This window comes from Lacerta agilis, chromosome 5 (assembly GCF_009819535.1).
Source record: "Lacerta agilis isolate rLacAgi1 chromosome 5, rLacAgi1.pri, whole genome shotgun sequence".
In the NCBI taxonomy this organism is placed as follows: Eukaryota; Metazoa; Chordata; class Lepidosauria; order Squamata; family Lacertidae; genus Lacerta; species Lacerta agilis.
Window position 1 is genome coordinate 8,144,199 of NC_046316.1, and position 16,401 is coordinate 8,160,599.

At 44.9% G+C, this 16,401-nt stretch overlaps 1 protein-coding gene across 5 annotated transcripts in view; it reads right to left on the reverse strand.

The window, feature by feature from the left end:
* Positions 1–1,138: 1,138 nt before the first annotated feature.
* The window catches only part of CTBP1 (C-terminal binding protein 1), a 49,202-nt gene continuing 33,939 nt past the window's right edge, over positions 1,139–16,401 (reverse strand). For 4 of the 5 annotated variants that reach the window (XM_033148393.1, XM_033148397.1, XM_033148395.1 and 1 more), the window contains 7 exons: positions 13,156–13,300; positions 11,289–11,495; positions 9,206–9,420; positions 5,392–5,522; positions 4,191–4,318; positions 3,216–3,333; positions 1,139–2,238 (listed from right to left, as the gene is read on the reverse strand). In XM_033148393.1, the coding sequence (XP_033004284.1) occupies positions 2,052–2,238; positions 3,216–3,333; positions 4,191–4,318; positions 5,392–5,522; positions 9,206–9,420; positions 11,289–11,495; positions 13,156–13,300 (1,131 nt within the window). In that variant the 3' untranslated portion in view covers positions 1,139–2,051. The remainder of the gene's footprint in view (positions 2,239–3,215; positions 3,334–4,190; positions 4,319–5,391; positions 5,523–9,205; positions 9,421–11,288; positions 11,496–13,155; positions 13,301–16,401) is intronic. The other variant, XM_033148394.1, reaches the window with a different exon arrangement.

Sequence of the window (16,401 nt, forward strand, 5' to 3'; positions counted from 1 at the left end):
TGGCAATATCTTGAGAGGCAGCCAAGCCTATAGAAAATAAGACAGGCAGGCAGACAAACAAACCACTTTCCAAATATATAGTACCATAGATTGTCTGAAATCTAAATAATCTGGAGGGATGAGGGCTAAGAGGTAGTTAGGAAAGGGAGGGACAGAACCATAAAGCAAAAAAAAATGTGGAAGCCATTGTTCAATCGAAAGATAGAGGAATGTAATAAAGATCCCAAGGGTAAGAAGAAGAAAAACGAACATTTATGGGCATCGACAGAGCATATTCAAAACCCAACAGTATTGCAGGCTGCTCTTTTTGCAGAAAATAGTGTAAAATAAAGAGTGACCTTTTCACCCGGTTTTTATTTCAGCGTAATTTGCTTCAGTAGTGGCTGATTGAGGTGAAAAATGGATGGGTGTGTGTATGAAATATGGAATCGTTTCCAGTAGGACTGTTTTCCACATTTAATCCATTTATTCTTAGTCAAAGTAGTTTTTTTTAATATGCACACGAAATGTTTATGCCACTATTGGTTTGCAATGAAAAATATATATATATATATATGTGTGTGTGTGTGTGTGTGTGTGTATGTATATATGTATATGTATGTATGTATGTATATATATATATATATATATATATATATATATATATATATATATGTGTGTGTGTGTGTGTGTGTGTGTGTGTGTAAACTGGCTCTTCTGTGGCTTTCAAAACCAAAACTGAACTGCCTTCATGTCCCAAGATGTAAGAAAACTGATTCGCACAGATAGAAAAAATGAAACGAAAGCAGTTCTTTTCCGATACATCATTTCCAGCTTTCCAGTCAGTAAATACAGGGATGCAGAAGCTGTCATTTTCCATTTGCTGTTAGATTTCAGCTTCCGTTTTCCTTAACCACTGACAATGGCTACAAAGGCTGGGGGTGGGGTGGGGGAGTCCGAGCTGAAGGCCAAACATATCCCTATCCTTGCAGTAAAATACTGTATTTAAAAGAACAGCATTTAATGATGATGTTGTTGTTCTTCTTTCGAGAAAGCATTACAGCAATCAGAGCAAAATAAACCTAGGCATGAAGTATCCTTTGATCCTCATAAAAGATGAGCAATCACCCAGAAATAAATATGTATATATACATATATATATGGTGCACATGATATTTGTTTGGAATTTTTATTTCTTGAAAATAATAATTCATACAAATGGACACAGTCACAAACATGATTTTAACCCAAAATATTGCTAGCCTACCACATTACCAGGAAGGAATCCATGTAGGCAATGAAATGCAGCTACTTTCCAGTAGTCTAGTGCCTCTCTCAATCTCTCTCTCTCTCTCTCTGCATCCCACCAATAATATATATTAACCGGTGACAAAAAGCATAATGCTCGTTTATAAAAAAAAAAACTTTATTTTTGCACCTCAAAATCTCTTTGAAATGTCTTCATTCTGAAATAAGGGGAATTTGGGCCGAAATTAGGAGAAACTGTTTTTACTTTATTAAATTATTCTAAAAAAATAAGACAAGAAGGTAGAAAAAACAATGCACTGCGTGGCATAGAAAGAAAAATGGGAAAAATCGTTGTCCTGAGAAGTTCACCAACTGCTTCGTTTTTAGGCATTTTTAAACATATAAAAAACAAAGGATCCCGAATCTCAAAAATGGTTTGTCGAATGCCTCCCTTATATATATATTTTTTTCTTGTTGACAACTAAGCAAACAAACCCTTGTTAATGTTCTAAAAACTGTACACAGACAAGTACATTCATGATATAATTAAACTACTAACTTCTCTGGCTTAACAAAGAACCCATAGGACACAGAAACAGTGAATCAGGTCACTGAACAGGGACAAACTACATTTTATATGGAGGAATAAAGTTTTCAAATCTTTTCATCTCCCACCATTTCTCATTATACTGCATATTGGACCACTTTCTAAAAACATAATATGGCCTCCTCTGTGTGTTCATGATTTTGCATCTATTCAAAGTCCAATCGGTTTTCCACACGCTTTCCAAAGTTGCCCGTGTTGGGAATGATATTTTCTTAGGCTACAACTGGTCGTTTGGGTGGTCTCTATCAGCTTCCGGTTTGACTGTCTGGCCGGGAGAAGGAGCGTGGGGAGGGTGGGCGACGGGAGGAAGCCCATGCGATAAGGACATGGCGTTGGGGACTATTCCTTCTACTGCGGTAGGTAGGCCAGGTGGAGCCACGCTGACAACCCCGGGTGGATACCTGCTGAGAGAAAGGAGAGCATGCATCAGAGATCTGTTGAGATCCAGTGTGTGTGTGTGTGGGTGTGTGTGTGTGTGTGGGTGTGGGTGTGTGTAGAAGTTCTACTACAAAATTTAAGGAAGAGTAACTTGTGGCACATGAAAACTGTTGTCTAAGCATATCTATCTACCTGGAAGTCAGATTCACGGAATGCATGAACATTAACAAAAATCTCCAACCGGCAACTTTCAAGCTTTTAATTAGAAATGCAATCTTGCAAAGGAGTGCTACCGTGTAAATAGGGAGCAAGAAGTAGAAATCCCATTAAAAAAAGAGAAAGTAGCTTGAAGCCGCATTTAATTGCTCGCTTGCTGAAGGAGGGCTGTTAACTATTCTGACACTCTTGCAGATGACGTTGCTACCTCTTGGGGGGGGGGTATGGAGTTGTGCCCCCCCCCCAATATAGCAGCAACTACATGGGAGATCAGAGCACGGGTAGGCAAACTAAAGCTCGGGGCCCGGATCAGGCCCAATCCCCTTCTAAATCCGGCCCACAGACAGTCTGGGAATTGGCGTGTTCTTACACGAGTAGAATGTGTGCTTTTATTTAAAATGCATCTCTGGGTTATTTGTGGGGCATAGGAATTCGTTCATTATTATTTTTCTTTCCAAAATATAGTCTGGCCTCCCACAAGGTCTGAGGGACAGTGGACAGGCCCCCTGCTGAAAAAGTTTGCTGACCCCTGCACTAGAGCCTCCCTCAATAAAATTTGGTTATTGTGGAGTTCCAGCTGCCCCCCACCCCCGCATGTCCACAAGAGATTTGGTAGTTACAGCAATAGCATTTGATGGGAGTGGGATTTGACTCAAAAGGTTAACAACCTTTTGAATCTCTTCTCCCCGAGTTGACGCCTCCCAATGACAGCTCACCGTCAGCATGTCAAGAGATATACATAGTGGATACTGTCTAGAGCAGACAAAAGGGAACGCCACAATCTTACCTGTACGCAGCGCCATTGAGCTCTGGGTGAACAACTCCTGGGTCCATGCTGGCCCAATGCGTAGCTGCAGTCAAATGTTCTTTGTTGACACAGTTCCTCAGGTTGTCTGGAATGCGACCTAGTCAGACAGTTAAACACTGCAGCGTAAGTAAACTCCGCATGTGCAAATAATGTCAGATTAAAAATAAAATGCATGCAAATGTGTGTGACACGTTAATAATGGCCGTTATTCATTGGCTGCTACCAGTTCACCATAGGGCATGTTCTCTCCTTCGTTTAGCGTATTTTTCCTTGTATAAGACTATGTTTTCCCCCTTTAAAATAATGTCAAAAATTTGGGGGCGTCTTATACACATTTCCCCTCCACTTTCTTAAATCGGAGTCCCCCAAAATATGTCTTATACATGGGGGCGTCTTATAGACGGAAAAATACGGTAATTTCTCAGACCAGATATTAATCGCTATGAAGCACGAGGGTCTATAGTGGTACCTCGAGTTACAAACGCCTCAGGTTACAAACGCTTCAGGTTGCAAACTCCGCTAACCTGGAAGAGTTATGAACTTTGCCCCAGGATGAGAACGGAAATCGTGTGCCGGCGACGCAGCGGCAGCAGGAGGCCCCATTAGCGAAAACATACCTCTAGTTAAGAACAGTTTCAGGTTAAGAATGGACCTCCGGAACCAATTAAGTTTGTAACTAGAGGTACCACTGTAATACACGTAGGGTCAGGTCCGCACCCTCAAACTGCCGCAACAAAACGACCCCACGCAACCTGACTTGGTCTTAAGTTCACATTCAGAGTCGTACTTAAATGTCAACGTTTGCCAAGTTAGCAATGCCGTACTTGGCGAATGTTATTCCAAGCCAGTTTGGCGTCCTTTGTACTAGTGATGTTCTAGATACAGAAGAATGGCATGCTCCTTAAGCCGAAGGAACAGTCGGTAAAAGAACACTGAGGGGAATGCGGCTGGCACCTGTGATGGCTTTCCGGATCTCTCGGGCCGCTTCCTCCCGCATCTCTATTGAGGCTTGCTCACTGTACCAGGCAGCGTGGGGAGTACAGATCAGATTTGGCGCATCCTTCAGGGGACCCTGACTAAAGCTGAGAGAAAAAGTAAAGAAAGGTATCTTATACTGTACATCTTATACTGTAATTAATCATCATCATCTTCTTCTTCTTCTTCCTGAACGGAGGCTTTTGTGTGTTTATTGAGAATAAGTATACACAGCCAAAAATGAACCGCAGACACCCACCACTTCCATTTCTCAACAGCACAGCCAGCGCTGAGGATAATGGGAACAACAACATGTGCATTTGAGGAAACAGCATTGAGACGGGGTTTGAAAGCCCAAAGCGGATGTTTCCATAGAGTTCGCTGGAGGAAGATATATGTAATCAAACAGCAAGGCAGACATTTGACTAGATATAAAGAGAAGTATTTATGGTAAACTTTTGGGTGAGTTAGTTCTGGAGTTGCCGGTTCTGTGGTAATATGAGAGGAACGTGGTTCATTTGAACAGCTTCTCCCTGCCTTCCTATCAAGGCTCAACCAGGTCAATTATCTTGGCGCCCCAAACAGATTTTGAAAGTATGACTGAGCTGCATATTGGGGTGAGTGGGCTCCCCTGGCCAAAACTCGATAGCGGAAAGGGATCAGACAACATTTTTGAGGTATCTGTTCCTCACAACCTCACTGCTGACTGAACCCATGGAAGCTATCATGGTGTTGTCTAAGCTTTTGTGCTCCTGCATCATCCAAAAACACTAAAAGTATCTCAGAGCCCTGCAGGACAGAGAACATAAATGGAGGACAGGCCAAGCAGTAAGGCGGGAACGTATTTTTTGCTACGAAACGCGCCCATTACCCTTGGAAGGTTGTGTAGAACCATTAATTTCCTACTAATCGGAAGCAAGGGTGAGCTGAACCTGCTGTTACCCAAGCCAGTGGGTGCGAAGGTGAGCAAAGGCTGGTCACCAGGGGCACATAATTGGTATTTCCTTTTTAATAAATAGCGGGAAACAACATATTCTGGGTCACTGCTAATTCTGAATAATCCGGAGATGCAAGTATATGAGACACTCGGAACGGTCTGGGAAGGACCAGAGCATCTTCATTTGGAAGGAGCCATTTTTGTTTTGCGATAGAAAAGGCACTAAACAGGAAACAGAATCACCTGAATGGTTCTGACTCGTGCACGTCCAACGCTGCCCCTCGTATCCTTCCTTCCTTCAGGGCCTGTGCAAGTGCTTTTTCATCTACTAGCCCTCCTCGAGCCATGTTCACAAGGAAGGCTCCCTGTCGCATCTGCAGGGAGTTAAAAGGACGCATGCCGAGATTAAAAATGCATGAAATAAAGTTGACGTTAGTAGAGGAAGCAGCCGCCACTGGAATAGTCTACACCCCAAAGTGGACCACTTGCCTTACTACACACGGGGGAAATGCTACAAAAGTGTTCTTATAAACGAAGCTTAAAAGGTGTAAACAGCCAAGCAAAACTGCATCTTTATCACGGTTAAACTGAACAAGGCCCGGTGGGGGGGGGGGGAGGAAATATCAAACAGATTAATTTTTCCATTTGACAGATGTTTTATCTGCGTTTAAACGCTATAATGCAGCCTAAGGCAATACTGAAAGCAAACTTTAAAAATATGGGCAGTTTGATGCTTTTAAAATACTTTCCATCTAGTTAAAGGTAAAGGGACCCCTGACCGTTAGGTCCAGTCGTGTACGACTCTGGGGTTGCGGCGCTCATCTCGTGTTACTGGCCGAGGGAGCTGCCATTTGTCGACAGACAGCTTCCGGGTCATGTGGCCAGCACGACTAAGCCGCTTCTGGAGAACCAGAGCAGCGCACAGAAACGCCGCTTACCTTCCCGCCGGAGTGGTACCTATTTATCTACTTGCACTTTTGACGTGCTTTCGAACTGTTAGGTGGGCAGGAGCTGGGACTGAGCAACGGGAGCTCACCCCGTTGCAGGGATTCGAACCGCCGCCCTTCTGATCAGCAAGCCCTAGGCTCAGTGGTTTAACCCACGGCGCCACCTTTCCATCTAGTTAACAGGACTTTAAAATTTGGGCCCTGCTGTACTGCATTGAAGTCAGATGACAATTTATGAAATTTAAGACTTTGAGTCACTGAAAGGAACTGTCATGGCTTTGGAGAAAGCACACAGACTCTTTCCTCTACCTTTCACAAGAAACTGAGCTGATTTACTGCATTTTTTTTTTTAAAAAAAAGGTAAAGTGAACAGAGATTACTAAAGACGAGATGCGTGAAAACAAGCACCCATTAGCAAACAGAATGTGTTTGCTTACTGATGCAACAACGTAATTTTCTACTTGCCTTAACATATCAATGGAAACATGTAAAGTTGTACCAAGTAGAACAGGCACAGCTGTCGACATAGAAATAAGTGACATATTAATAACTTATCAGAACACCTTTGCATTCCAAGATCCTTTAGGAAAGCGGAAATATTTACTAAATTATAAAACTGACAACAGGCAATTGTAGCTTTCAGTGATAAGCCTTATGTCGATTTCCTGTTTCATCAAGAAGTTTCATGGCGTTCAGAAACTTGCAAGCAAACATATCCATAAACTATGTTAATGTAATTCAACAAACGGCCAGCACGCCGTAATGTTGAGATTTCTTGCTTGTTGAAACCCAATTAACTTGAAACCCAGAAAGCTGTAGAAACCAGTTTATGTGAAGCGTATGACTAGATAAAAGACAAATCATGAACTGCCTCAACAGAAAATCCATAGAATTAGCTCCACAGCAAATTCTGTTTGTTGCAATAAAGGAAAGAAAAGGTTTATGGCACCTTAAAGATCAGAGCATTCATTTATACAAACATTTCTGCAGCACCATTTTTTGAAAACAGAGTCGACACTGTAATTAATATATTGAAAAAGAATGAAACGACAGTTTGAAGTACCTCATATGATTTGCAGGAGCGGCAAAATAGCAATAAACTAACTAATGTGTTTATATTTCTTTATTTGACATCCTGCTCTGTCCCATGGGCTCAAGACATCTCAGAGCAGCTTTTCTAAACGTTAATACCCCGTTCCCTGCGAATCAAAGCTCAACTCTTGAAAAACGAATGTGCCCTGAAAATGCCTGCTGAGATAAAGGAGGTTTTGCAACCTGTCTAAATAGGGGCCATGAGGCAGCCAGTGGCTATTCCATATTCTGTTCATCACAGCTGAAAAGCCCTTCTGCTCAGTCGCCAGACCCCTTAAAGCAGGGGAGGGGAAGGGGGCACCCAGAAGTGGATTGAATTCTCATGTTCTCATGCAGGTTCAGAGATGAAAAAGAGATTCTTGGAATTACTGCAACACAAGTTTCCATGAACTAGGTGCCACTTCATCAGGGGGATGGTCTGATCACCAAACCTCAGAGGTTGCTTAGTTGTTTAGTCGTGTCCGACTCTTCGTGGCCCCATGGACCAGAGCACACCAGGCACTCCTGTCTTCCACTGCCTCCCGCAGTTTGGCCAAACTCATGTCAGTCGCTTCGAGAACACTGTCCAACCATCTCATCCTCTGTCGTCCCCTTCTCCTTGTGCCCTCCATCTTTCCCAACATCAGGGTCTTTTCCAGGGAGTCTTCTCTTCTCATGAGGTGGCCAAAGTATTGGAGCCCAGCTTCAGGATCTGTCCTTCCAGTGAGCACTCAGGGCTGATTTCTTTAAGAATGGATAAGTTTGATCTTCTTGCAGTCCATGGGACTCTCAAGAGTCTCCTCCAGCAACATAATTCAAAAGCATCAATTCTTCGGCAATCAGCCTTCTTTATGGCTCTCACTTCCATACATCACTACTGGGAAAACCATAGCTTTAACTATACGGACCTTTGTCGGCAAGGTGATGGCTCTGCTTTTTAGGATGCTGTCTAGGTTTGTCATTGCTTTTCTCCCAAGAAGCAGGCGTCTTTTAATTTCATGACTGCTGTCACCATCTTCAGTGATCATGGAGCCCAAGAAAGTAAAATCTCTCACGGCCTCCATTTCTTTCCCTTCTATTTGCCAGGAGGTGATGGGACCAGTGGCCATGATCTTATTTTTTTTTATGTTGAGCTTCAGACCATATTTTGCGCTCTCCTCTTTCACCTTCATTAAAAGGTTCTTTAATTCCTCCTCACTTTCTGCCATCAAGGTTGTGTCAACTAAATGCAAGACTGCCATTATTCTGTAAGCAGTTCTCTGCCTGCAGAACTAAGAAACGATTGTTTTGATTGGCAAGCATACACTTCTGACAATGTAAGTTCAATAAAAAACTAAGTTATGGCTGTAAATGCTATGGGTGATTTGCAAACGTTTCAGTTGAAAGTCCAAAATTATTTCAAGTACAGTGGTACCTCTGGTTAAGTACTTAATTCGTTCTGGAGGTCCGTTCTTAACCTGAAACTGTTCTTAACCTGAAGCACCACTTTAGCTAATGGGACCTCCTGCTACCGCTGCGACGCCAGAGAACAATTTCTGTTCTTATAATGAAGCAAAGTTCTTAACCTGAAGCGTTATTTCTGGGTTAGCGGAGTATGTAACCTGAAGTGTATGACAAATAAATTGGGAGGGAAATGCTTGTGAGTATTAGCACTGAACACAAGGGGGCAGTAGCCACTTAATCTACGAATTGAGATGTGCAGAAATTTTCTCAGGAAGCAACTTTTCCGTTCACAAGTAAACAAAGATCCATGTGATTAAACTGCAGTGGTAAGGATGTAACATTTCTTCACCAAGTAGAACCTATTAATAGGACAAACGGAAGGCAAAATTGATACCAACGGATACCTGGTTGCATGGCAGAATTGCTCGCCCCTCAATATACATTGTAACAATAAATCTGCAATATGGCGGTGACATCACTGGTCTGCCCCGCAGGGCTGTTGTGAGTATCTCTAAGGCGATGTTTGTGAAGAACGCACAAAAATTGCTGAATGAATGTTAACTCTTACCGTCACTGTGACGTTATCTGAAACTTACCTGTTTAATGGTGAAGTCGTTAATAAGATGATGGTTGTGTTCGTTTAGGCTGCAGTGGAGGGTGACGCAGTCGCTGTGAAACAACAAATCCTGCAAAGTCGTCACCCGCTGAAGTCCAAGGGCACGTTCCATGCCGTCTGAGAGGTACGGGTCGTAGAAAATGACATTGAAGCCAAAGGCTCTTGCACGCAGTGCAACCGCTTGACCAACTCGTCCTGCAGGGAGGGGGAGAATTTTTTTGTCTGACAACAAATATTGTTGAGGCAGGTATAAAGCAAGCCACCCATTCATGCACAGATGGGGTTTGGACGCAATGTCTTTTCTGGTGCGGCCGTAAGGAAAAGGTTTTGCTTCTGCTTTCAATTAACCATGGTGTGATGGCCTGGGAGTCAGACTCTGATGCTCAACCTGAGGGATCCCAGCCTGCACAGGATTCCCCGCCTCCAGAACCAGCTGAGCCGGGGCCAGGGCTTGAGCCTGAAGGATCCCCACCTGTGCTAGATCCCCAGGTGCAGGCATCAGCAGAGTCTGCTCTGGCTCCTGATGGGAGGGAGGACCCATTGCCTGCAGGTGCTCCACTCCCAGCCTCTTCAGAGGAAGCTGAGGCAGCCCCTGGGTCCAGTAACCCACCAGCCTCTCCTGAGCTACAGAGGCTCAGGGCAGAGAGGCGAAGGGAGTTAAGTGCCTGCAGGAGGAGTGCTCGCCTCCAGGCCCGGAGGAGAGGCGAGTCTCCGGAGGATCGGGACTGCCCTAAGCAATAGGGCCAGATAAAGGCCAGCCAGACCCAGCCCAAGTTGCGTGAGCAACTTAGTTGCAAGCGTGTGCTCAACCTGCAACCTTGTGCCTGAACCTGCCTTGGACCTCGACCTGCTCCCTGCCTTGCTCCCTGCCGGACTGACCTCCTTTGGACGCCTAGACCCAGGACTGGACTTGGACCTCGCTTCACGGACAAACCCTTGGGGCCAGCACACATGGTTTATTATCATTATCCCCAAAGCTGAATCTTAAATATGGTTTAGGACAGTGTTATTCAAGTGTGGGTCCCACCTTCGGCTAAGCTGGCCGAGGATATTGTCCAACAACATCTGGTGACCCAAGGCTGAAGAACACTGGTTTAGCAGAATCATAAACCAAGGTTTGACGTTTCCTTCTTTCCCTAAGCCATAGTTTAGAATACCCAGTTTATCTGGGTCCAAGGAGAGCGCGTAGCCGTAATTAGTTGCAAGTGGAAGCAAAACCTTCCCATCTACTACTCCTCGTGGTTGCAGAAGGAGAGGGGAACTCACAAAGCAGAGGGCCATTCATATAATGCTAAGCCGTAGTTTAGTGTTACGTCAGAATGTGGTCACAGAGTTATGTACACAGTGGTCCAACTTAAAAGACTTCTTATGAAACATGGGGGCAGGGAATGGGGAGGAGAAATTTCCAGTTCCATTAGGAAAACATCACTGTTATTCTTCCACCCCTCCCCAAACTTTGTGTAGACTCTTGCCCACTATGGTTCAACAAACCTATTTCTGCTACAGAGTGACAGGGCGGTTCTGGAATTTATTTTAGAAATGAACTACTGAGCAAAATAGAGGGGTAGATATCTGGTCCTTGTAATGCAAGCGATAGGTTTGAAGCATCGAAGAAGAAGAAGAAGAAGAAGAAGAAGAAGAAGAAGAAGAAGAAGAGGAGTTTGGATTTAATATCCCGCTTTATCACTACCCGAAGGAGTCTCAAAGCAGCTAACATTCTCCTTTCCCTTCCTCCCCCACAACAAACACTCTGTGAGGTGAGTGGGGCTGAGAGACTTCAAAGAAGTGTGACTAGCCCAAGGTCACCCAGCAGCTGCATGTGGAGGAGCGGAGACACGAACCCAGTTCCCCAGATTACGAGTATACCACTCTTAACCACTACACCACGCTGGCTCTAGCTAGGGCACTAGCTAAGCCAGGGCAGCGATTCTAAATAGGATACCATCATCCCTAGCAGTTTGTTAGGGTCCCAATTAGCCTTAAGTCACAACAGTGGATGCATTTAACTAACAAACAGACTTTATCCGCGAAGAGCAGAGAGCAGGACAGTAGGGTTGGCATACCTAACCCAATAATGCCCAGGGTCTCCCCTCGGATTCTTGCAGCCCCAGAAGCAACTTCCCGGATCTGCTCCACGCTCTGCACCCTCGTGCCTTCTCGCAAGGCCTGATGAAGCCAGGTGGTTCGTCTGTACAGGTTCAAGATGTGGCACATTGTAGAGTCTGCTGTCTCTTCCACGGATGCAGCCGGAACATTGCACACTGCAATCCCTTAAATAATAATAAAACACACAGAATGTGTTGAATCCTGGGGTGGCTCCAGAATGCTACAGAATGCCTCCCCGCCCCCCAGAGGGGGGCATGTTTGCTTCTGACTTAGCACCTTTATGAATTCAACCAGGCCCTGGCCTTCAGAGCTGTTGGAAAGACATATACCGGTACTATTAAGCACCTAAAGCAGGCATAGGCAAACTCGGCCCTCCAGATGTTTTGGGACTACAATTCCCATCATCCCTGACCTGGCCCTGTTAGCTAGGGATGATGGGAGTTGTAGTCCCAAAACATCTGGAGGGCCGAGTTTCCCTAGGCCTGACCTAAAGCAAGACTATGCACCTTTCCAATGATTAAAAAATGGACAGTCCCACCTGCTGCTTCAACCATCTAAAACAAGTCATGCACAAGAAAAGCCTAAGAGAAATAGAGGGGCTGTGGAATAAACTCTTGCTTTGGTTAGGGCAGGGGGGAGTGGAGCTGGATGTAAGCAGTTGCTCTAGGGATGGGACCGAGGCTCAATTGCCAGAATTTAGTTTCTAGGATGCTCCAAGGTTGTAACCCAGGCGTAGCTGACCTGTGGTCCTCCAGACCAGGGCTGGCACCAACCGTCAGCATGCTCAGGCATCTGCTGAGGGCTCACGTTCCAGCAAGGGGTCCACTGATAAGAACCCTCCCTGACGTGGGGCCGTGAGGAGTTGGGAGTCATGGAGGTGGAGGGGAGGTGGCATGGAGGATGGCTTGCCCAAGAGCCCTTCCAAACCCAGAGCCAACACTGCTCCAGATCACGGAATCGTAGAGTTTGGAAGGGACCACAAGGACCATTTAGTCCAATCCCCTGCAGTGCAAGAATCTTGTGCCCAACGTGGGGCTCGAACCTACGGCCCTGAGATTAAGAGTCTCATGCTCTACCGGCTGAGCCGTCTCCACACTCCCAACTCTCAGCAGCCCCAGCCGGCATGACTCATGGTCAGGGTTAATGGGCAGCGCAGCCCAGGAGTGGGAAAGCCACAAGTTAGCCACCTATACCTTCGCTGTCTGCAACAGAGAGGACACAAATATGCAGTGAAGCTGTGCTGCACTTAGCAGCAATGTTACCACAGCAAAACATTTCATAGGTCCACAGCCAGAGATTTTGGTGGATGTAAGGAGCAAGAGTGCGCTTGGAGGGGGCAGCAAAGGTCAGTGCAAAGCAACAAAGGCCTAAATACAAATAGTCTGACCAGCTTATACTGGGTGGAACCCATGTTCACAAAAGTGCTTTTAATCGAGTGCATGCCTCCACTAATAGACGAAAGGAAGGCCATTCCCATTTTCCTCCTGTAGCCCCCAGCACACATCGAATGCTGAAGACTTACTCCAGAGTTGGGGGGCCCTCCAACAGGATGGAAGGTGCCATGGCTAGGGGGGAAGGGCAAACTGGCAAAAAAAAAAAATCCCCCTCCCCTCCTCTTCCATTAGCAAATCCATCTGTTGGGTCAAAGGCCTTTTCGTGAGCACCAACTGGATTGCCCTTACTGTACTTGAGTTATTCAATTAATTTCAAATACAGAGTACCACAATTAAGTGCGACCTACAAAGACGTCAGCAAAGTTTGAACACCAACCCCCCCCCCTTGGGTTTCTACATAAAATTTCGCAGGCGCGAATTAACGATATACCTAAATCGCCAGCAGATTTAATATCAATGTTATCAAAACCACTTCCAATTCTAACGATTATTCGAAGTGCTTTGAACTTCTCCAGGTCTTCGCGGGTTAAAGTGATGGTGTGGTACATCAGGGCACCCACTGCTTCATTTAGTACCTGGAAAACAAAGGCAAACACAATTCAGCTACGTTCTCAACACGCCCTCCAGGATTCCAATTCCTGGGGTACACGCCATCGCCTCCGGTAGTCTGGTCATCTCTCAAGGGAGAATTTCAAGGTGCTGTTGTGGCAGAATGCGTAGCAAAATGACTGTCGGAGACTTACTGTTCACTTGAGAGACCTGTTCACAAATGCTACTACATTTTGCTAGTTCTCCCTGGCAGGTGAACCAGGCAGGAACAGGGACTATGGAACGGGCAGAGTGTGGGTGCAATAACGCAGGAGCATCAACGGCATGTCGTAAGAGTTTAGCCGACGGCTGAACACATTCTCAGCCCTGACACTTCAATGGGAAAACCAGGCTGCAATGCAACGTGCTCATACACGTCAGAGTGAGCCCCTCTGAATGCAATGGAGCTCACTTCTGAAGAGACAGCGCACAGGGTTTACACTTACTTTCTTTGTGCTGTTTTAACCTGGCAAAATACCATGGATTAAGAGGGACGCAGGTGGCGCTGTGGTCTAAACCACTGAGCCTAGGGCTTGCCGATCGGAAGCTCGGCGGCTCAAATCCCTGCCACGGGGTGAGCTCCCGTTGCTCGGTCCCAGCTCCTGCCCACCTAGCAGTTCGAAAGCACGTCAAAGTGCAAGTAGATAAATAGGTACCGCTCCGGCGGGAAGGTAAACGGCGTTTCCGTGCGCTGCTCTGGTTCTCCAGAAGCGGCTTTGTCATGCTGGCCACATGACCCGGAAGCTGTACGCCGGCTCCTTCGGCCAGTAAAGCGAGATGAGCGCCGCAACCGCAGAGTCGGACACGACTGGGCCTAATGGTCAGGGGTCCCTTTACCTTTACCTAAGAGGTTATGTACTTGGTAATCTGACTGCTCTGGACCTGCTCTCGCCAACAGTCTGAGGGGCAGGTTTCATTTTTAGCATCATGGCAAATCTCAAGATATTTATCAGGTTTCACTGAACTTGACTGTACCCTAGTTGTTTAAGGCAAGAAAAAAGCCTTCCTAGTAGGTATTATAGGTACAGACATTAAAAAACAGGATGTTAAACTTTTCCAATACACAGTGACTGCAGCTAGGATTTTGCTAGCACAAAGGTGGAAACAAGAAGAAATACCGACAAAAGACGATTGGACAGTGAAATTAATGGAAAATGCAGAACTGGACAAAATGACGGGAAGAATCCGGGAACAGCGGGACCAGAAATTCATCAAAGATTGGTTAAAGTTTACGAACTATTTGATAAACAATTCACAGTTGAATACGCTAATAGGACTTCAAGAAGCTTTGTAGTTAATATGTAGAAATATTATTGTAATTATGGTAGACAGGATGAGTAAGAGATTTATGATAATGTAAGCAATGGTAGATTAAAGAAGTATAATAATAAGATAAAATTTTGAATGCCATGTGGAAGGTCTGAGGGAAAGTCACGGCTATGTTAGCCAAAATTGAAAAATGTATGTGAATGTATATTTTATTTTTTGTAGTATTTTAGTATAAAATAAAAAAAAAATTATATATAAAAAAGCCTTTGGGGAAATAAAAGAAAAATAGAGCAAAGCCATTAAGTGTTTTCTTGTGGAGATACTAGCACAGTGAAGAATGGTTGTTCCTTTCTGATCCTTTAACTTTTACTAAAAAGCGTTAAGACAAATAAAACTACCATTGCCATCCCTACCTATCCCACCCATCCTTCAAAGTAAACTAACTCTAGAGATGGGCATTATGCAAAGAGCTCCAAAGAGAGCCAAGATTTTATGTTCCGAAAACATCATCTGGTGTCAAGCGGCATCTAAGGTCACGAAGAATTTCCCACCACCTCTCCAGTAAGTGGTCGTCTGGCAAGAGCTTCTCTTGCTGTCAATAGTTTCCTTATTTCTCGAAAAGAGTAACAAAACAACAAAACAAAACAAAACCACATCTACAAGGATCAAAGTTGCCTTAAGAACGTCAAATGGCACAACTGGCACCAATTAGGGTTTTGCCATCTCCCATTCCACCTTGTTTCCATCAAACTCTTGATGCAGCCACTGTGCACAGATACAGAAGAGATGAAGAGGATTGGCTGCTAGGCTTAATGCACACCTATGGCTGCTCTCCACTCTTCAACAGAAGTTCCCCTTAGCCTCTTCTTCCAGCTGCCCACTTTACCTGCATCCAGGAAGCTGAAGCAAGCCTACAGCTTGTTTCAGAAAAGCAAAGGAAAGCATAGCATGGGAGCTCCCCCAAAATATAAACTCTTTCCCCCCTGGGGACTCCCACCCAGCAGGACGTGCATTAAAGGAGCGCTTTCCAAATCATTCATTATCTTCTGCACAGGCCTCATTTCTTCACATTTTAGCCCTAAGCTTCCAGATGGCTCACTAAAAGCTCTGGAGATGGCGTACAAAACACATGAAAATAATGTACCATATTAAGGGCAGTGGTTGTTTTTTTTTGGGGGGGGGAGGTGCCAGTACTCATATTTTGATCAATTATAAAATGCCTCTCTTCCCTTCCCTACAGAACTTGTGACAAACGTTTAATCGAAACGTTGATAATAAAAATAAAAAATATGAAATAAATACCGAAATGGTTAACATTTTATGCACCGTGTTTATTGCTTTGAATGATAAAGAATTAAAAATTGTGAGTGGTGCCCTTGGCACCGGTCACAAAAAGGCCACTGCGGGGTGTGTCTTCTGTGAAAGTAAAGCATTGCACAAAATTAGAGAGTTGCTGTTGATTGCCTTCGCCCAATCTCATGTTTACCATGGGAAGTCAGTGCTATGTCCTGTGTTTGCGACAATCACACAATATTGACTTTCTAAACACACACACGGGGGGGGGGGGAGATAAGCTGACATTGTCCAATAAAAATAGGCAGCATTCACTGGTACCAGGGTAATAATAGGCAAAGGTAAAGGACCCCTGGACGGTTAAGTCCAGTCAAAGGTGACTATGGGGTTGCGGCGCTCATCTTGCTTTGCAGGCTGAGGGAGCCAGCGTTTGTCCTCAGATAGTTTTCTGGGTCATGTGGCTTCTTTCCGCTTCTGGCACAACGGAACACCGTGACGTAAGCCAGAGCGCACGGAAACGCCAGTT